Genomic DNA, 22017 nt, shown 5'->3' with positions numbered 1-22017 from the left:
CTTGCTTTTCTGTGCTCATTACCTCCCACAAATATTTGATGCATTTTAATCTTACTTTAGCACTCCGTATAAGCTTTTATGATGAAAAAAAATTGTTTCTGTTATACCTAATCCAAAACTTTATCCACGAGAGCATTAGTATAAAGTAGAAATGTAAAATGAATGAGTAATTAAATTTCAAGTTAAGGACATTGAAAAATCTTAAATGGTTTATAAAAATATTTGGAAATCCGAAATATCCTCATAATCTACTAGATCCGTTAATAAATAGTAATTAACTCCACGGTTTTTTCTTCATGATTGTATTTTTTTTCACAAGTATACTAATGTTTATGGAAATGCGATAATATTGTCCTCAATCCAAAAAAAAATTCAAATGTTACTCCTGAGAAGAAATAAATGTTTAAAATAAATCAAACATGGTGAGAAGAAATAAAAATTAAGTTTAACATGGGAAGAAAATAAATTATGTTATTGACTAGCATGATATATAACCGTAAGCCGCCACCTTCACGTGTATCAATACTGATTTGTGATTCACCAATTCAGCGTGTGAATCACTTCTTCGCAAAATCAGGTGAAATTTTCTATCACTCGTTTTTGCAGATTCATGTTCTGGTTAATTTATGAATATTGTTCGCATTTCACTTGTTAATTGGGACCAGATGTAGGCCACTTTGATTTCTTAATCTGTTTTGTAATTGCTCTTGGACGTTGTTCTTGTGAGAGTTCATGGCACTTTCTGATTTGAATTTAGACTGATTTAGTTAGAGTTTACTGTTTCGATTGATCACATTATGTGCATATCAGGTTGTTCTTCAAATCCTGTTAGCTTAAATTGTGTGATCATGTGATAGTGTGCAGCAACCTAAGGTTGAAACATTTGGTTTTCAATTTCTATGCCTTTTGTATCAGATATGGGAATTTTGAGTTAATTTTCTGCAAAAAGTTGTGTTTCTGATGCATCAATTTTTTCCTTAATTCTTGCAGATAGAGTTGGTTTTGGCTTAGGATAAGTAAGGATTTTGTATATACTGGACTTGTGTGCTTGATAAGAAGATGATACACAACAACATCGAGAGTTTAAGCGCGATTGTACCTTTACTAAAGCTACTCTGCCTTGCACTAATCGGGCTAATTCTTGGACACTGTGTTAAGAGTGCACCCCTCTTAACGAAGAATCTCCGTCCAACGAGTGAACAACACACGTCCGGCGTCCCTGCTCTTGGGATCGGCGGTAAATCAAACGAGAGGCTGGCGCGGAAATCTTCCGTCGGCAGCAAGAAAGTTCAATTATGTGTTGCGCAAGTTTTGTGGGCAAAAATAATTCTTCATTGATTATTCACGGAAATAATGAAGAGGCCCTATTTATAAGACTAAAACCCTAGGGTTGGTTCGACCTAATCCTAGACGTCGGGAAAGAACCAACAAAGAAAACCCGACGGAGCTTATAAAACGCTCGACCCAAAAATAGTTCGAAAATAAGGAATTAAAATAACATTAAAAGGAAATAACCAAAATAGCAAAAAATAACCAAAAATAGCCAAAAAACACGTATGGCAGCCTCATTGAGGCCTTTCGTCGAACAGCCTGGGACGCTACTTGGCGACGAAGTCTTGGTAGCGTCTCGGAGCTTTGATTTCCCTTCTCGGCCTCAAATTCCTCTCCGAGTCCTTGCCGTTGGCTTCCTTCGATTGATCCTCCACTTCTTCAATGCTTGCCTCCACTTCTTCAATGCTTACCGCGTCCTCCACGCTTTCCTCCAAGCTCTCGGTTGACGTCGAAGGTTGACTCCTGCCAGGGTCGGACGTATCTCCATGCATAGACTCCCCTAACAAGCGTGTGTCTGTCGAGTGCGTAACAACTCCCCCGTCCTTAGAAACTTCCTTGTCCTCAAGGGAGAGGGTGGGATATTGCTTCAGCATTTCCGGCAGTGGCTCCCACGACGGAGAGTCCGAGCCGTCGGACCAACGAACCAACACGTGCTCCACTGCTGCTCCTTTGTGCCATAATATCCTTGAATCCAGAATCGCCACAGGCTGAGCTACTGGGCGGTTCCCCACGAAATCCTGGGGTAGGGGAACGATTGGGTCATCCTTCACGAAGGCTCGCAATAGACTCACGTGGAAGACATCGTGGATGCGGCTTCCTTCAGGCAGCCTTAGTTTATACGCAACGGGACCAATTCTTTTCACCACCTCGAATGGCCCGTAGAAACGCCGAGCAAGCTTTGCAGAAACAGGTTTCGCCACGGAGTGTTGCCGATACGGCTGTAATTTCAACCACACAAAGTCCCCTACCTCGAATTCGATGTGGCGACGATGCTTATTGGCCGACGCTGTCATACGCTGCTGCGCGCGCAGCAGATTATTGCGCAGCTCGACGAGCAGTTCTCCTCTTTCCTTGATCAATTCGGCCACTTTTGGAGGTGTCTTCGCAGACGGCACCGCTGCTACCAATAAAGGAGGGTCTCGACCATACAAAGCTTTAAACGGAGAGGTGCCTAGACCTGCGTGGTGGAAGCAATTGAGGGCTAATTCTGCCCAAGGAAGAAAATTGGACCACGTGGATGGTCTATCAGACGTGAAAGCCCGTAGATATTGCTCCAGACCCTTGTTGCGACTCTCAGTTTGGCCATCCGATTGGGGATGATAAGCCGTAGTGAAATTCAGCTTAGTCCCGCTGAGGCGTAGGATTTCCTCCCAAACCGCGTTAAGAAACACGGAATCCCTGTCCGAAACTAGCGTTTTCGGGAATCCATGATGGCGCACGACTGTGTTGACGAATAAATGAGCCACCCGCAAGGCGTCAAAGCGAGTGGGAAGGGCCGCGAAGTGGGCATACTTGGAGAGTCGATCAACTACCACCATAATAGTGGTGTACCCGCGCGATTGAGGTAAACCCGTGATGAAGTCCATTGAGGCGTCGTCCCATACTTGTGAGGGCACCGGTAAGGGTTGTAATAGGCCTGCCGGTTTTTGCGTGGAGTACTTGGTTGATTGGCACACCGCACACGCGTCAACAAAATCCCGGACGTCCTTCCTCATTTTCGTCCAATAAAATCCCGCCGCCAACAACCGAAATGTGCGCTCGTGACCCGGGTGGCCGGCCATAGGCGTGTTATGATGTTCCTCCATCAACAACCTTTTCATCATCGACGTTTGGCTGACCACGATCCTCCTATTAAAATAAATCAGCCCGTCGGTGAAAGAAAACTGCGGTGGTGCCTTTCCTGAGTTAATCTGTTCCGTGAGTTCCACCAAATCCTTGTGAGATGCCGTCTCAGTCCGTAAGGCGTCGAGCAGCTTGGGGATAGGGTGCGCGACAGCCGCCAAACACGCGGCGTCGGCCATCTCCGCGGACTGATCAGTAGGGGAACAGTCCTCTGATCCTTGAGACTCCTGCGGCGACTCAGTGTCCTCTCTCCTAGATAAAGCATCGGCTGCGCGATTCAAGGCTCCTTTTTTGTACTCGATGCGGAAATTGTAACCCATCAACTTCCTTACATATAGTTGTTGGTCCGGGGTCTGGACAACCTGCTGCAGCAACTCCTTTAAACTCTTCTGATCGCTGCGGATCACAAATTCACGGCCCAACAAATATTGACGCCATTTTTGGACAGCCTCAACGATTGCGTATAATTCCTTGTGGTAAGTTGAGGCGACTCTGCGACGGGGGCCCAACTTGCGACTAAAGTAAGCGATGGGATGTCCCTCCTGGATCAATACTGCTCCAATCCCGGTGTCTGAAGCATCCGTCTCAACATAAAAGGTCTTACTGAAATCCGGTAGTCGTAACACTGGAGTCGACGTCATGGCCGATTTTAATGCTTCAAACGCGTCGGTTGCGGCCTGGGTCCAAATAAAGGACTCCTTCTTAAGCAGATCAGTCAACGGAGCTGCTATCACGGCATAGTGGGCCACAAATCTTCTGTAATACCCGGTTAGGCCCAAGAATCCACGCAGTTGTTTCACATTGCGAGGCACCGGCCAAGCCGTCATCGCCTCTATTTTGCGGGGATCTGCCTTTAGTGTTCCGTCTGCAATTAGATGGCCCAAATACTCAACAATAGTGCAGCAAAATGAACATTTAGACAGTTTGACATAAAATTGATGGGCGCTAAGGAGCGATAGTACCTCTGTCAAATGTTCGCAGTGTGACTCCAACGTGGGGCTGTATACTAAGATGTCATCAAAGAAAACGATGACGCATCGACGCAGGAGAGGCTGGAAAATACTATTCATTGCCGCCTGAAAGGTGGACGGGGCATTAGTTAAGCCGAATGGCATCACCAAAAATTCGAAATGCCCGTCATGTGTCCGGAAGGCTGTCTTAAAGATATCCGCCTCATGCATACGTATCTGATGGTAGCCTGAACGCAAGTCAAGCTTGGTGAAAAACTTCGCCCTTCCTAATTCATCAAACAATTCATCCGCGGTGGGAATAGGGAACTGATCTGGCACCGTTGCTAAATTCAATGCTCGATAATCGATACAAAAACGAAAGGTACCGTCCTTCTTCCGAATTAAGAGCACTGGCGATGAGAAAGGGCTTTGACTGCGTTGAATTATGCCCTGCGATAGCATCTCCTTAACCTGCCTCTCGATTTCATTCTTTTGGAAATATGGGTAGCGATATGGCCTAACGTTGACCGGTTTAGAACCCGGGAGTAAGTGTATCCTGTGATCAAATTGGCGAGGCGGGGGCATACCGCACGGTATATCAAACACTCCTTTATGGGACTCTAGTACCTGGCGAAATGCATCCGGGAGATCCGTCGGAAAATCTGAGTCCGGAGGTGCAATAGACGACGTGTCCTCGCCATGTTCCAAAGCGACGATCTCGTAAAACTCATGATCCGACGAGGACGCCGTCAATAGGGCGAGGGAGTGTAGCGAGATCTTTTGTGGCTTCGGTCTACTCCCCTGGATCGTAACATGTTTATTATTCCTCTGAAACTCCAAAGTCTTACCAACAAAGTCTGCCGAGATCCTGCCCAACGACTCCAACCAGTCCATGCCTAGTATTACATCCCAACCGTGCACGTCTAGAATGTGCAAATCTGGTAGAAATTCTGTCCCCTGTATATACAATTTCGTCCTCCTCGAAATGTGGGAGCATACAATCGATGCTCCGTTCCCCACGTAAACCCGAAAAGGCCGTATGCGCGATAGCTGCAGCTGCAAAGTCTCTGCGAAACGAGAGTGAAGGAAGTTGTGTGTACTTCATGTGTCAATCAAAATCCTCACCCGAGTGACCCCAATTTCCCCTATGACCTGGAAGGGAATGGACCGATTTCCCCCTGTGAGCGAGTGGAGGTGGGAGATATCCTCCGTAATCAATTCCTCCTCGCGTTGCTGATCATCCTGACTATGGCTCGAATCCTCCCACTCGGCATCTCCAACGTAGCACAGTAATCTGGTTGCACACACGTGGCCGGGTGTGTATTTCTCCGGACAGTGCCAACAGAGCCCCTTTCGCGAGCGTTCTGACTTCTCAGCATTCGACACACGAATCGGTGTTACTCGAGGGCGCTCCTGCTCCTGGGCTGGGGAAATTGTTTTTGACACCTGGGCAGGCACAACCGTCGGTTGTGAGGGCCCCGTCGGTTGCCTGGTGTCTTTCGAGGGCCATTGCCGCCTTTGCGACGACGAAGTCTGCTGATATCTTTGTTCTTGGTTGGCTGCTAAACGCAAGGCTAACGCCATAGCTTCGGCCAACGTCTGCGGCTGCTGCAACTCCACCTTCTCTTGAATGGGCATCTTAAGGCCTTCGATGAACACCGGAATTAATATGTAGTCTGGGACCCCTTCCACTCGATTCAGATATTTTTCAAATGTGTCGTGGTACTCTGCGACGGACCCCGTCTGCACCAATTTGGCCAACGGGCCGATGTAATTTTTGAAACTCTGTGGATCGAACCTGTGGCGAACATCCTCCAAAAACTCGGGCCAAGTGACATACTGGTTGTTGTTTCGGTAATTAAATATCCATTCTGCAGCAGGTGGATCAAAGAGCATTACCGCATAATGGAGACGATCCTCCTCCGGCATCATAATATGGTCGAAATAATACTCTACTCTCGAGATCCAGTTCGTGGCGTCAGTTCCGTCGAAGTGTGGAGCTCGCATTTTTACCCCATGATGTGTCTCGGGACCATATGAGTAGTGTTGTCTGTCCCTCGTCGCTGGTGGGTCCCAACACGACGGTCGACGGCGCTGATCCCTCCAACCCCGTGCGCGCGACGCAGGCGGGTCCCAGCTCGATACCCGACGAGGCTGATAAGGAACTATTCTAGTCTCGTAAGGGCCTTCGTGCATCCCATTCTCTCTTCTCCACGGATCGTCCCTGCGTGCAAAACCGCCCCGTCGACCACCTCTGCCGCCCCTCCTGTCACGAAACCCCAGTATACGATGTCTCGGGTTCGCGACGCGGTGCGCTCCATCCAGTTCCCTATAATCCGCATACTCCCGGTCCTCCGAATCCCAATCATCGTCGACTACATCCACCTCCCGAGACTGCGGCAACTCCAAATTCTCCACCCTTACTTCCAATTGGTCAAAACGGGCCATGATTCGATCAAAGCCCTAGGTGATCGGATCGACCCCACCCGTATCCGACGATTGGCGCCCCGCAGCGGCCGACTCTCCCCTCGGCGGCGGTCTGGATTGGCTCCCCACGTCGCGACGACTCCCTAGTGGTGGCCTGCGTGTCGATCCCAGTATCAATTCTTGGGCGTTCCCCCCAGTTAGAACCGGCGGAGAACGCTGAATTTCTTCCGTTAAATCCATGAGTTCAATGGTGAAAGCACCAGTTGTTAAGAGTGCACCCCTCTTAACGAAGAATCTCCGTCCAACGAGTGAACAACACACGTCCGGCGTCCCTGCTCTTGGGATCGGCGGTAAATCAAACGAGAGGCTGGCGCGGAAATCTTCCGTCGGCAGCAAGAAAGTTCAATTATGTGTTGCGCAAGTTTTGTGGGCAAAAATAATTCTTCATTGATTATTCACGGAAATAATGAAGAGGCCCTATTTATAAGACTAAAACCCTAGGGTTGGTTCGACCTAATCCTAGACGTCGGGAAAGAACCAACAAAGAAAACCCGACGGAGCTTATAAAACGCTCGACCCAAAAATAGTTCGAAAATAAGGAATTAAAATAACATTAAAAGGAAATAACCAAAATAGCAAAAAATAACCAAAAATAGCCAAAAAACACGTATGGCAGCCTCATTGAGGCCTTTCGTCGAACAGCCTGGGACGCTACTTGGCGACGAAGTCTTGGTAGCGTCTCGGAGCTTTGATTTCCCTTCTCGGCCTCAAATTCCTCTCCGAGTCCTTGCCGTTGGCTTCCTTCGATTGATCCTCCACTTCTTCAATGCTTGCCTCCACTTCTTCAATGCTTACCGCGTCCTCCACGCTTTCCTCCAAGCTCTCGGTTGACGTCGAAGGTTGACTCCTGCCAGGGTCGGACGTATCTCCATGCATAGACTCCCCTAACAAGCGTGTGTCTGTCGAGTGCGTAACACACTGGAAAACCCAAATCGTCCCAAAAGCTACATTCAAGCTACTGAGCAAGCTTGTGTTCGTTCTTTTCCTGCCCTGTCTCACTTTCATCAATTTAGGGGAATCCATCACGGTCGAAAATATTAGGCAATGGTGATTCATTCCTGTCAATGTGTTAGTGAGCACTGCAGCAGGTTTGGTACTAGGCGTGTTAGTAGTCCTCATATGTCATCCCCCTCCACAATATTCTCGTTTCACAATCATCACGACGGCCTTTGGGAATACTGGAAATCTGCCTCTTGCTATAGTTGGTTCTGTTTGTCATGATGAGGATAATATGTTTGGACACGACTGTAAGAAAAAGGGGGTGGCGTATGTCTCCTTCGCCCAATGTGTTTCCGTGATTGTTGTTTACACCCTTGTGTATCACATGATGGAGCCTCCGTTGGAGCAGTTTGAGACAGTCGAATGGGGTGAGCAGCAGAAGTCAGTTGAGATGAGTGGATACCTAGTCGTGCAAGCTGAATGGCCCGGTATTGATGTTGATGGTGATGGCAATGAGAGCAGACAGGAAGCCGTTGGATGTTTTGCAGCGAGGAAGATGAGGATCGTTGCTGAGCAAACGATCCCCCTATGCAGCATATACTTCAGCCACCAACAGTAGCTTCTCTGTTAGCTATCATAGTTGGCATGAAATCCTTCATCTTTAGATATGATGCTCCACTTTCTGTGATCTCCCACAGTTTGGAGATCCTGGCCAGAGCCATGGTCCCATCCGTCATGCTCATCCTTGGAGGGATGCTGGCCGAGGGGCCAGATGATTCCAAACTTGGTAGGCGCACGACTATTGGCATCATTTTAGCAAGATTGGTGGTTTTTCCACTTGTAGGGATCGGAATAGTAGTGTCTTCTGCATTTTCTTGTCGAAGGCGACCAGATGTAGCCAAGCGCGATTTTGCTGGGAGCTATTGCCAGCTTGAGGGATTGATTATGCAGTGAGGGAATCATCAGCTCTTATTTTCTGGCAGCATTTATTGCCTGCGTTTTCCCTCTCATTGTATGTGGTTGTATACTATAATGTAGTTTTATATTTACACTACTTTTTTAGTGAAACATTGTTTTATGAGCATGATTTTGCTGCTAATGCAGGACTCTTCAAGAGTTTCTCCTGATTGTTTGATTAGGTTTATAAATCTAATTAGTGCTAATTTCTGGCCTCACTCATACTTGTGTTAATTTTTATGCAGAAACCTCTATCATCAATCTAAATCGCACAAAATTTGTCATCTAAAAATCTTATTAGGATCCGTTCGGTATACGAAATTGGAATTAGAATTCTACGGAATTGAATTTGAAAGAATTGAATTATGTCCTTTGTTCGGTAAAACGATAATTGATAAGAATTTGAATTCAAACAAATTATGTAGTGTGTGTAAATGTGTGTGGTGTCTGACTGTATGTGTTATGTGTGTGTGTGGGGGGGGGGGGGGCTGTATGTGTGTGCAGGGGTGTGTGTGTGTCGTGTGTGCGTAGGTGTGTGTGACTGTGTGTGCAGGTGTGTGAGTGTGCAGGGGTGTGTGTGACTGTGTGTGTGTGGGGGGGGGGGGGGGGGAAATGTGTAGGTGTGTGTATGTGCAGGGGTGTAGGTGTGTGTGACTGTGTGTGTAAGGTGTGTGTCGTGTGTGCAGGTGTGTGTGTGTGTGGTGTGTGTGACTGTATGTGCAGGGGTGTGTGTGTGTGACTGTGTGTATGTGGTGCGTGTGACTGTGTGTGTGGAGGCTGCTGTGTGTGTAGGTGTGTGTATGCTGTGCTTAAAACGCACAACAATGACTACTCGATGCCTACTATATAAATTCCCCTTTTTCTTTTAATTTTTATTTCTTTTATTTTTCATATTAGAATACTTATAAATTGTAATTATGACATAATAAATATTTGTTTTTATATATGAAGTACTAAAAATATTATGAAATTAAATATTTTGTATGTACATAGTATATTACTTCATTCGTCCCGCAAATATATACATGTCTATCTACTTTACATAAGGCTGTATATGGGCCGGACCACAGTTATTAAATAATGAATTGAGTTTATTAGATTTGCTGCGTTTCATAGTCATTGTGGTGCGTTTTAAGCACAACACCGTCTGCCGTGTTTTTTAACACATTAGAGGATCCATCCCCAGGTTGGGGGGGTGTGGTGTGTCTAGGTGTGTGTATATGTGTGAAAGTGCAATTTTATTATTCATTAAAATTCCAATTATCTACTTTTCATATAGAATTCAAATTGTGGAATTGGGAGGAATTGGAATTGTAATTCAATTCCAAATCTAAATATTTTGTGGTGTCGAACATTGGATTTGGAATTGGAAGTTCCTGTTCCAATTCCAATTCCGCATGCTCAATTCCGTGATACCGAACGTAGCCTTAGTATATATATAAATTTTAAAGTATAGTCTCCATCAAGAATTCTTTCTGCATCTGCCGTATATCATTTCTAAATTTGGACAATGGAGATGGATTATCTGAATCACAGATAAAATGGAAAGCAATTTAATATAGAACCAACAATTGTTGTAATGTAATGGAATCATGGAATATTTTTTTAAAATTCTCCTCGTGACACAAGAATAGTAACGAATGGCGGTACCACACACCAAATTCGTAATATTATTTCCTAAATGGTGTGATCCACTAACTATTTTTTTTAAAGTCGTAATGATACTTAGAAATATTCGTAATACTACTTCCACATACTAAGTTTTATGTTTTATAAACTCAAAGGTAATAACTAAATCTATTAAACACCGGCACAACAAATTTTAATCAAAATTTTAATGCATGAGATATGGAAGAATATATTGTGTTTACATTCATACGGAGTATATTCCATGGACCTAAAAATATGTATAGAAATGAATTTAAGTTAAAAAAAAAAACTTAGTAGTACTATGTTTTAGTGGGATTGGAATATGCCCCCCACTTCATCATTGTTTGCCCCACTCTAATATGGAATAAAATAAATTAATTAAAATAAAAAAAATTAACATAATAAAGCCAATGAATATAAATTTGGTTCCTTTCACATATATGGACCTATCATAAAAGTTAGATTTATTAATTAATTATCAGCATGCGTATCTTGTAATATGCACCACCTATGCAACTATTGAGCGTGGAATTTATAGTATCTTACCATTTGATGATTTGATCTTTTGGAGATAAAAAATTTAATCATCTTTCCAAAGTACCACAAATTCCGGTATATATTGTTTCTTCCCCTTAGATAAAAGTATTTAAAACTCAAAAAGCATGATTCTTGCATTTTAACCAATCCCTTTCTGATTATTTTAATACAAAGACAATTCTTTAGGATACGAACGATTGAAAAGTTCTTAAGTTTAATAAACTAAATGTACTCAAAGACATTTCTCAGGTTTACAATTTGTGTAGTATTTATTTTTCTTATTACAAAAACTCTATCCAATTCATCTTAATTAGGAATCCTCAATCATAAAGTGTTACTATATGTGTCCATAAAAATGGACATGAGTTATAATAAGACTTGTTCGATTGGGTAAATTTGCTTAAGCTGATGTGATATCCATATGCACGTGTTCATTTCCTACCGCTCTTTGTGTATGATTATGCATCAACGATCACTCCATATTTTTGCATCAAATTTCTGTTGCATCATCATTCCCTTTGATTTTTGTGTTAGACCATAAGTTAAATTTATTTTCATTTTTTAGTTACCATCCATTTTGCAAAAATATTAATAATACTATAAATTATTATATTCAAAATTTTGAATGTGTTAATATTTACAGAGTTTAAATTTATTGATTTTTTTTATGTCACCCCCCTCCCAAAAACCACTTCATCTCCCAACGGTTCGGCATGGATGTCTGCAATGCGGTCTGTGTCAGGTGTCGGACCGCTCCAATGCTAGAGCTCCTACACCCCGCCAAGGGTTGAACCCCTTCCCTTGCAACGCAAGGTGCTACGGACGGCTCCCCTTCAAGCAGTACGATTACGATACCCAAAAACTTTGTTTTGCATTTGCTCTCAAAATGATATTTATCTCTAACTTTAACAAAAAAAAATCATCCGCAAAAAGAAATTACCCAATTTGATATCAAAGAGTCTCCCATCCCTCTAGAGCTCCCGCACCCGCCTCCGCCTGGGACTGAACCCCTGCACTTGCAACGTAAGGGCTGGGCTACAGACGACTCCCATACTAGCAATATGATACACCCAAAAAACTGTCTATCTTGCGTGTACTCTTAAAATAAAATTTATCATCAACTTTAATGATCAAATTATCCTTCAGTTTTCAAATTGGATATCAAAAAAGTCTCAATCAAACACCCTCCCAACACTCAAACTAAAAGAGTCTTGCACTTGTAAAACTAATACAGTACGTTATTAATTACTACATTTCGCATTTCAAACTAGGAAAATATAGTTATTTCCAAGAAATTTCATACGCATAAAATAGTCACCCCCAGAACATATGCTGCAGTATCCCTCCCACACTCTCATCTAATTAACTAATTTGTCGATTTCCTTCCAAAATAAAAGCATTTCCTAACATAAAAATTATTTAATAAATAAAATTTGTTACTAGTCCCCCGTAAAATCGATAGTTTTCTCAATCTCCTCCACCAAAACATTTCCTATAAATACCAATAAACCCTAATTCACTATCCCTCCCTCACATCAATGATCAATCCCTCTCTCTCGTTTCCCACCACAAAATCCAAACTTTCTGCAACTAGTCCCAATATTTAGAAAAACCCCTCAATAAATCTTTATCATCGAACAAATCGTTGCTGCCATCCAATTCCTTATCCTAACCCTATCACCAATTCTGCGAAAGACTTTTGGAATTATTCGATCTCACCATTATGTTTTCCCATTTCTGAATGTTCAACAATAAATACGAACAGCCATGGCAGCAGCCTACCCCCATTCCCAATTATCTGAAACCCTAACCGCGCCTGCGCCGCCGCCACCAATGGTGACACTGGCCGCCTCGCTGCCGCCCCTCACGCAGGACGAATTGAAGAAAATCGCCGCCTACAAAGCCGTCGAGCATGTGCAATCCGGCATGGTCATCGGCCTCGGCACCGGCTCCACCGCGAAGCACGCCGTCGACCGCATCGCCGAGCTCATGAAGCAGGGGAAGCTAGTCGACATCGTCGGAATCGCCACCTCCACCAAAACCTACGAGCAGGCGACGTCGCTCGGCATCCCGCTCTCGGATCTCGACACGCATCCGATCGTCGATCTGTCGATCGACGGCGCCGACGAGATCGATCCGGATTTGAACCTCGTCAAAGGCAGGGGAGGATCCTTGCTAAGAGAGAAAATGGTGGAATCCGCGAGTAAGAAATTCATTGTGATCGTCGACGAATCGAAATTGGTGAGCCACATCGGAGGCAGCGGATTGGCGATGCCGGTGGAGGTGATACCGTTCTGCTGGAGCCACTCACTGGTTCGGCTGAAGGCGCTGTTCGCCGGCGCCGGCTGCGTGGCAAAGCTGAGGACGGAGGGCGGTGGGGAGGCGTACGTTAGCGACAACCGGAATTATATAATCGATCTATATTTTGAGAGGGAGATTGGGGATTTGAATGAGGCGAGCGATAGGATATTGAGGCTGCCGGGAATTGTGGAGCACGGGATGTTTATCGGGCTGGCGAGCTCGGTGATAGTCGCCGGCGTTAATGGCGTGACGGTGAAGACGAAGAAGAAGGGTGGGGAATTAGGGATCGATTCTTTTAGCTACAGTGATTTGAGGAATGGGTTTTAGGGATTCTTAAATCTCGATATCTGTTGTTATTTTTAGGAATGAATGGATAAATTAACGAGTTTTTCTCTTTTTTCAATTACTTTTTCATTTCTTGATGCAATTTGATTGTTTTTGTTTGTTGTTTAGTAGTATTGACTTATTTTTCGATGCCGACAATTCGCAGCATAAAACTAGTGATAATTATTTTTCTTTGAAGGGATAATGATAATTATGTTTCTATAGGAACTCCTACTATTTTTGTTCGGCCCAGTTTTTCAATTAGTTGGGCCGAAAAATTCATGCCCCAATCCTAGCTGGACTGTTTAGCGCTTCACAAGGAGATTAACTTTTAGCAATAACAGTTAAGAGTATAATTTTTTTCCTAAAGTCATCAACCACTTTTTTAGGATTTACAGAAAGTCGTCAACTACTTTCTTAACATTTCAAACTGAATCTCATCCTAGGATGGATTACATAACTTGACTTAGGACAAGTTACCGTGTGCAAGAAAATAGGAATCTAACTGTCGACAGATTTACAAATTAAGATTGTTTTTTTGTCTATATTCCAATTTTCAGTATTCTGTACAAATGCTTCTTCCAGAGGTGTATCAAAATCCCACCTCAAACATAGCCTACTTCTTTACCTTTTGCTTTTCTTTTCTTGATAAATTTACATTTTAAGTTATAAAACATGAAATGTGACAGAGTAAATTCCACCTCAGCAAAGGCGGTTGGCAATTCCATGGCTAGTTTATTGGCAAATTGAGCCCTTCAACTGACTGCATTCAAATCTGGCTGATTCAGAGGCAACGGGCTCGATTCTACGTCAGGTGCAGGCGCCGTCTGCTGCTGTCGACGACGTATGATGGAGGTGACTGCTTTAATTATGATGTAGATTGGAAGAATAATCCCAGCAACTCGCAGCAATAACAGCTGTTTCATAGGTTGAAAAGATGAGGAAATATTCTTTCAATTTCTGATTCTGATTCTCATATGTTACAACTTACCATGATCACTGGGAGAGGATAATTCCCTGCTCGACTCACGACTATTGGAAGAGTATGCCGCATAATCAGGAGCAACATAAACTGCACAACATCGAACAAAGAAGATAAATACAAGACCACGCGAGTTGTCCTTATCAAGTGTGGTAGTAGATTTTGTTTTCAGATTTCTCAACTTTTGCCTAATTGTTTGGGGAGAGAGAGGAAGAGAGAGTTACTATTATGGCTACTGTGCGGCAGCAGACTATGCTTCGAGATGTGGAAGCAGCGTACTCGTCGTATTCAGGATCGAGGAAGCTATGATCAGCAGCGACCATTGCAATAATGCGCGGATTGTTCAAATCTGTTCTGGCAATTTGCCAATTCCCTCTGATAAACATGTATCTTTATTTGCGGAAAGAAACTATACACGGGGTGCATAAGAAAGATAGATCATTATATGCTAACGCATGTATACGAATGAGAGCTACCTCAAGTTCATAGGAAGTCCACCAAAACGGAAAATTGGAGGCGGTGCAGTGTATCCTGGCTTGAATTGCTGCAACACGAATTCAAACGCATAAGTCGGTAAACAGGGCACACATAATCACAAGTACAAACAGAAAAACGAAATCAACAAGAACGAGAAAATATAAACTCACCTGATGGCATATCTCACACATGGTGTCACCCTTCTCGTTGCACCACTTTTGTACACATCTACGATGAGCATACTGAAAAAAGGCGAATCGAGAATACACATTGTAGTCATCTCCAGCATTCAAAATACTACAGAATAATTATCTATAACAGAGTGCCAAATGACTTTTCTTGTTGAAATGCAAGGCAAAACAAGATTCAAGTGACCCTTCAATTCCTGTATGCATAGCCAGTTTCGATGAAACTTTATGGAGTATTCTCTAAGCTAAAGACATGGAAAGTGTGCTCGAATGTCTCAATTTTGAACGGGATCGAAAGAAACGGAGTACTACACATCTATTTGGACTCATCAGCTTTATCAAAAGTTAAGGCCTAGTGAAACCAAAGAAAAAAACTCATCTCGGAAGACAAGCATGAAACATGATCCACAATTCTCAAACAGTCAAATTAATGAATAATCTTATCAATAAGTAAAATGAATTACAGAAAAAATAAACATCCAAATCCTTGATGATCAGCAACTAACCTTCAAGCTTCCAGAGCATGAGCAAGGAGCCTCCATGCTCGAATCAAAACCTTCATCCTGGCATATCCTGCACTCGACCACCTTCCTCGGAGACAAGCTAGCCTCAGAATCTCTCTGGTACGAATAGTCAATTGCTTCTTCATCAACAGTGATGGGAACTGCATGCTTCAATCCACTCTCGATTGCAGCCTCCAGAGTCGACTCAGTAAGCAAACGATCAACCAGCAACACGAAGTGATCCCCCATTTTTCTGTCAATACAAGGGGGTTTTCGCACAACAAGCTCTCACCTATAACAACACAATAGCTTCAACATTACCAAAGTAGTTCCCACCTACAACACAACCAAATTTTGGCTCATAGGGCTAATAGGTTGAATTCAAATTGTGATGCTAGTCAACCAAAATTTAAGTGTTTATTTAAGTATAGTTGAATAACACAACAATATCTTCAAAAATACTGCCAAACTCTTTGAATATAATGTCAAGACGTGGAAAGCCAATTGCCAATGTTGGCAACGAAACGAAATAGGCTTGACAAGAAAAACATGTTCTACAAATTATTTAATCTTATTTCTTTTTAAAAACAGTCTCTTTCTTTTCCTCAAGAGGAAAAAGGGAAAGGAACCCTTTGAACCAAATTCTTCAAAGAACACCAAAAATAACAAAAACCCAATTCACCACAACACCAAAACAAACAATTCCAAGATTCACAAAGCCCCAATCCAGAATTGGCATGCGCATATAACACGTGGTGTTTATCTTTCTTACAAAACACAAACACCCCAAAAATTGTGAGAATTTCAGAAAACATGCTACAAAACAGAAAAAAGAGAAACATCACGCATTCGGCAAATTGAGCGATACCCAGAAGATAAAAAAGTGATCTTTGGAAGAATTTGGAAATCAATTGGAATAAAAGTGAAGGGACTTTAAGAGAATATACATTGAAAAGAAATAGAGACTTACAAGAAGGGTATCGGATAATCTGAAAGCTAAGAAATCTCTCCTTTTCTAGCTAAAGCAACAGATTGAGTGTTCAATGTAATTCAAAATTTTCTTGTTCAAATACAAATACTAACAAATTGTTGTTTGCAATCCTTCTCCTGAACATATATATACACACGCGCACGCGCATAAAGAGAGAGCTTTTTGATGTTCAGAAAATGGGAAAAAACAATTGGGAAAATGAAAATCAGTCCGAGAATAGAATAGTGTCAACGAGCCTTTCAAGCATGTCCCTACCATTAATAATTAGTTAATTACTGTACTAGCGACGTAGCGACGTTTGTAAGAATGAAGATAGAATCAAATCTTTATTTTACTAAATATATAATGGAGTATTTTTATTTTTTAACAATTTAAATAAGGTATATTTACCTGGAAATACTTTTGACATTTTTTAGTTCTCTCAATTTTCTAATTTCCCATACAACTAACTTTTTCTAAATTGAAGTTAATGCATTTGTTGGAAGTGGTCACATAGCAAATAAATTACAGTTTGAGCCAAATTCAAATCTTGTGAGAAGATTCACGTTATTGTATCCAATCCTTCCATGCCCACAAATCATATTATGCTGAAATAAATCAGAATAATGTCAGACTTAATAGTCTATTTAAAAGACAAAAATGATAAAAAAAAATATCACAATGCATAATATCTCATAAAATACGTCCTTCATTTAAAATGTATTAAACATAGATATGCTAATACAATTCGTAAAAGAGTTGTTTATCCACAAAATAGATGAACTAATAAAGTTTAGAAGAGAACTAAAATTAGAGCAATTCATAAAACAACTGCAGTCTCTAATTCACAAAAGAAAAGTCTACAATTAAAAAAAAAGAGTTAGCATCAACCTCTATTGTTCATGAATTAGAAAAGATTATAATAATAGTTGTTTATATTTTTTAAGAATACAATGTCATTTTATTATTGACATATTGTATTGCCATATTTCACCACGTGGATAATAATATGATACTATGTGTAATTACTAATCCATATAAGCTTTAGTTTAATCGAAAATATTTGTTGGGAAAAAAAATCAGAAAATCACAAAGTTCATATATTTAGAAATTACAAAAAAAAAGTTCAGAAGATATTAGAAAATATCAAAAGTTGGTATATTTAGAAACAAATAAATTGTCATGACACGGTTTCACCGTGTATATAGATTGAGTGAAGTATAAATAATAAAGTGAAATAAGTGCTAACTATATTTTTTGAAGGGAGTGTTAATCATTATTTAATGATATTGATTAGGAGGTTACTATAATAATTGAACTGATTCTAGAACTTAATTTTATTGATTATATTTGGTACTGCAATCCGTTATTTAATTTCTATGCATTTTCTTGGAGTATCTCATTATATACTTTTCTAGTAGCCAATTGGTGGTTTACTTAGCAATTAATTTCATCTTTAATTAAAGTTGACGATTCATTTTATGATGAATATAATAATTTATTTTATTAAATGATAAATTATAGCTTCTGAAGTTCATTTCCTGAAAAAAATAAATTAACTTTCTTAGGCAAAAATAGAATGTGATATGTAAAGGAGCCACGTCAATTTTATATAAACAAGCAAAATAACTAAACTTTTCTTTACTTGGTTATGATTTACATAATCTATATCTTCAAGGAATGATTTAGTTGTACTGTACATAACGTATGTTGCAGCAAAACGTTACGCCTTAAATTGAATTACTATAGTTAATAATTAAAATTACATATAAATACAAAAAGGTGTAATGTTGATACACTAATATGTCTTGTATTATTTTCACGAATTTCCCTTCTCAAAATACATGGAACTAATAAAGGCTTTTATTCTATTCAATGCTGAATCATGGACACATGGACCCTTAATACTACTACATAATTGTTTGTAGACATTTGGACAAAATATAACATTATCCAGCTAGAATTTAAAACGTACTATATATTGTGTCCGGCACTATAAACGATATAAAATTAATGACAAACAAAATCATAATTCTACGCAATCTATCACTCCATGATTAAACTGTTGCATAATACATGCTTCCCAACACTAGTAATTAGTAAATATACATCACAAAAAAATGCGTGAGACGTGCATTAGTACAATATTTTGTCAGCAAATATTCATATTAAAATTTTAAATCAAGTATTTAGTAAAATTTGTAATTTTGTAGTAATAGATAGTTATTAGTTAGAACAAGAGCGCTACCAATCAAGCAATTTGACATAAAAATACTTCTTCGAAATTGATAAACACAACGAATTTTAATCTTAATTGTGTTTTACTTGTATATTGTTTTTCCATGAATATCAAAACAACATAGTACTATTAATTGTTATCATCATCATAGACTCTAAATATATATTTACACACTCCTTAAACGAATCTTTAGACTATCTATTTAATTTGAATACTCCATTTACGATCTAACCAACAACTAATTTAAGAACATCAGGTAAGTATACGATGCCATAAGTGAATATAAACACCATGTTTGATAAGTTGATAAAATTACGCTCTGAACACTTTGCTACGAAGAGACGCGGTTAGCTTAGATACAATATGGAACAAGTAAAGATAAATTATGTCTAAAAAGAAATTGTTTGGTTGAAATTATAGTTTGTATGCATAAAAACACATACTAATTTACTCAAATACCTTAATAATTGCTTCAAAACATTTATTAACGAGTTTGAATTCTTATGAAAAGGTAAGGGTAAAATTGTACTTGTACAAAACATTAATTCGAAGCTAAGATTAATTTTGTTGGAGGAATTGCTATGATTTCTTGTCCTTTGATTGTCTATCTGAGATTATATTGTGGACTCAATTTCATTAATCGAACATGAAATATCTTTGTAATTTCTTGCTCATAAAAATTAATATTGAGATTGGGGTGTTCAAGAAAGTTCTAAAAATCTTATTGAGAAGTAATTAAGTCACATTTTAGTGGGTCACGAGTTGAATTGGTTGAATTGAAAGATTTGATCTTTTCAAAATCCTAATTAGTAATTACAAACGCGTCTATCTCTCGGTCTACAAATGTTGAAGAGATTATTTCAAATCCATTTCCTATATTTCCGTCCAAATTCGGCGATAAAGCATTTGACTGATTAAATAAAATTTAAAGACGATGACGATTCATTTAAATTAAATTAAACTAAACGTGTTCAAGTTAATTTGGTTGGCGCATTTGGGACAGTTATCGTTGATAAATTTAGAAATTGAAATTTTATCCATCGCTCTCGAAACCTAAAAAGTTGAGGGTTTGGTTGGTTATGACGAGTTAGGTTTATCATTAATTGGTTTGGTTGGCCACCTTCCTTATTTCATTTAAATACATCGTAATTTTAATGAAATGATTATGAAATCATTATTTTTCTCGCAAAATATATTACGTATAACAATTGTAATATGACCAGTTAGAAATTTTCTTTTTCAATCTATGTACAATTCAACTGAATCACAAATTATAGTAGTAATACACTTTCGGTTGCATCTAAAATGAATTTCTGTATATATATATAAATATTATTTTTTGACAATTGTAGCTCATGTAACTAGTAAACTTTATCATATGGCGTTTATACATAAGACAAAAATGAAACTGAAAAACTAAATAAAAATAAGCTATAACAAGGGTTGAAATAATTACAATAATTATTACTAATATTTTATCTAGACGATTATGTACTATAAATATTGAAAATTATCTTGAATAATATATTTCGGTTGAACAACCTGCAATTTAGAATCTGCAGAATTATATTGGGGAATCACATAGATGATGTTGACGGTGGATTTCGAGATTCCTAGATAAGGAAATTGCCTATTCTTGGAAATTTAATACTCCCTCCGTTTTTTTAAAAATAACAACTATTTCCATTTTTTGTTGTAGAAACTTTAGAATATTTCTATTTTAGGACATAGACCCCATAATCCACTAACTCTAATTTCACTATTTTTTCTCTTCCTCTCTCTTACTTTACTCATTTTTGTTTTCATCTCTCTTACTTTACTAATTTTTCTCATTTACTTTACCAATTGTGCATTAAAACCAGTGTCATTTCAAATGTTTCTATTTTTTAAATACGGAGTGAGTAACTTAATAATTTCGTAAATGATATGTGGAATCTAAGTGGACATTGGCCGATACCCTTTCTTTATTATTTGGGCAGGTAATTAGATGATCCAACTTTAGGTACTGTATTATATTCTTTATCATTTTCTGTTATAGACGAAAGTTCAATAAATCTGTATTTTAATAACAAAATAAGTAGTACTCCCTCTATAAGTTCATTACAAATAGTTCAATTTTTTCATTTTATTTCGTCCACCAAAATTAGTCGCATTGCTATTTATAGAATCTTTTGATATTATTTCTCTAATTTTATATCTTATTTTATCCATATTGGGAGTGACGATATGGAAATAGGGAAGGGTATGATTCAATGTGCACTATTTTTCGTCACCGTAAGTTATAAAAAAATTAACTTATAACTAATTAATACTTAGTTTGAGATATCTAACAAAGTTGTGTCGACGATACAGAAGGATTGGCAAATTCGAACACTAACTTCACAAATTCTAATAACAAATTTGTCATTCAACTACTATTTTTCAAACAACTACTAAGATTACTAACTTCACAAATTTATCTTATATGTACATCACCATTATTATAATCTATCAAATGTCAAATGTAGTTCAATTATATGTTATTATTTGATTATATGTGTTCTATGTTAGCCACCATTGCTCATTTCAGAACGGAAAACATTATTTTTTTTATTCAGAAAAAAGTTAAATTTTAAAATTAGAATTATGTCTAAGAAATTAAATTTGAATTATGAATTGATCTCTATTAGTGTAGGGTTTAGCCTTTTGGTTATAATAATAAATTAAAGGCTCAAACTTTAACATGAAAGATAAAAAAAATAAAAGCTCACACAACATTTCAAATAACAAAAAAAGCCCAAATATAACAATTCGGCCCACTGATCCAATATGGAAAATTTTGGACTAAAAATTATGATATCATAATTATTCGTCATTCATAATTTGATTTTATCTTATTAGCGAATCAAATGATTTATTATTAATATGACAATAGGGATGGGTGCAGGGGAGAAATTAATATGCTACAAATCTACAAGTGGTAAGTTAGGTAACAATATTATACCTGTTTAATTTATTATAGTTAGTTAAAATTAGCATAATGATTAAGTGGACGACGATGAACCATGCATTCATTTTCATTTTTCACACAATATTTTCCCAACACATTGAAAAAACTGATTAAATGAATAGTTGCAAAATTTCATCATCACAAAAATAAATACTACGTGTCCATACAGTGAACTACACTCATGGAAACTCGTTTACATTAATCCAATTTAAACTGTTCATTTTATCTACATGAATGAAAGAGAGGAAATATTAGAAGAGCTGATTGAATCACAAAACTCATATTTTATACATGCATGGCTTGGCATGGCTCCTTTCAGTTAAAGTAGCTTTTGCAAATCAACAAATCCC

The 22017-nt window shown here is 39.2% G+C and overlaps 3 protein-coding genes across 5 annotated transcripts; 2 read left to right on the top strand and 1 right to left on the bottom strand.

Annotated features, from left to right (window-relative positions):
- The first annotated feature begins 7797 nt into the window (after positions 1–7797).
- Positions 7798–8179, top strand: LOC121766346 (protein PIN-LIKES 2-like). Its single transcript, XM_042162611.1, has one exon. The coding sequence runs from the start codon at positions 7843–7845 to the stop codon at positions 8167–8169; it is 327 nt and encodes a 108-aa protein (XP_042018545.1). The 5' UTR covers positions 7798–7842; the 3' UTR covers positions 8170–8179.
- A 3838-nt stretch (positions 8180–12017) lies between these two features.
- On the top strand, positions 12018–13398 carry LOC121766561 (probable ribose-5-phosphate isomerase 1). Its single transcript, XM_042162829.1, has one exon. The coding sequence runs from the start codon at positions 12462–12464 to the stop codon at positions 13320–13322; it is 861 nt and encodes a 286-aa protein (XP_042018763.1). The 5' UTR covers positions 12018–12461; the 3' UTR covers positions 13323–13398.
- A 437-nt stretch (positions 13399–13835) lies between these two features.
- On the bottom strand, positions 13836–16669 carry LOC121769165. Of its 3 annotated transcripts, none has more exons than XM_042165881.1 (7): positions 16440–16669; positions 15473–15805; positions 14949–15020; positions 14778–14845; positions 14526–14676; positions 14311–14391; positions 13836–14236 (listed from the first exon to the last, which is right to left on the bottom strand). In XM_042165881.1, the coding sequence occupies exons 2-7, from the start codon at positions 15716–15718 to the stop codon at positions 14075–14077; spliced, it is 780 nt and encodes a 259-aa protein (XP_042021815.1). In that variant the 5' UTR covers positions 15719–15805; positions 16440–16669; the 3' UTR covers positions 13836–14074. The 3 variants fall into 3 exon arrangements, with proteins under 3 accessions (XP_042021815.1, XP_042021814.1, XP_042021816.1); XM_042165880.1 differs by having other exon boundaries at positions 15473–15761; XM_042165882.1 differs by having other exon boundaries at positions 14526–14655; positions 15473–15761.
- Positions 16670–22017: the final 5348 nt, after the last annotated feature.

The sequence above is a fragment of the Salvia splendens genome, chromosome 15 (genome assembly GCF_004379255.2).
Source record: "Salvia splendens isolate huo1 chromosome 15, SspV2, whole genome shotgun sequence".
In the NCBI taxonomy this organism is placed as follows: Eukaryota; Viridiplantae; Streptophyta; class Magnoliopsida; order Lamiales; family Lamiaceae; genus Salvia; species Salvia splendens.
Note: the sequence above shows the minus strand (reverse complement) of the source record. Positions and strands in the feature narration are given on the sequence as shown.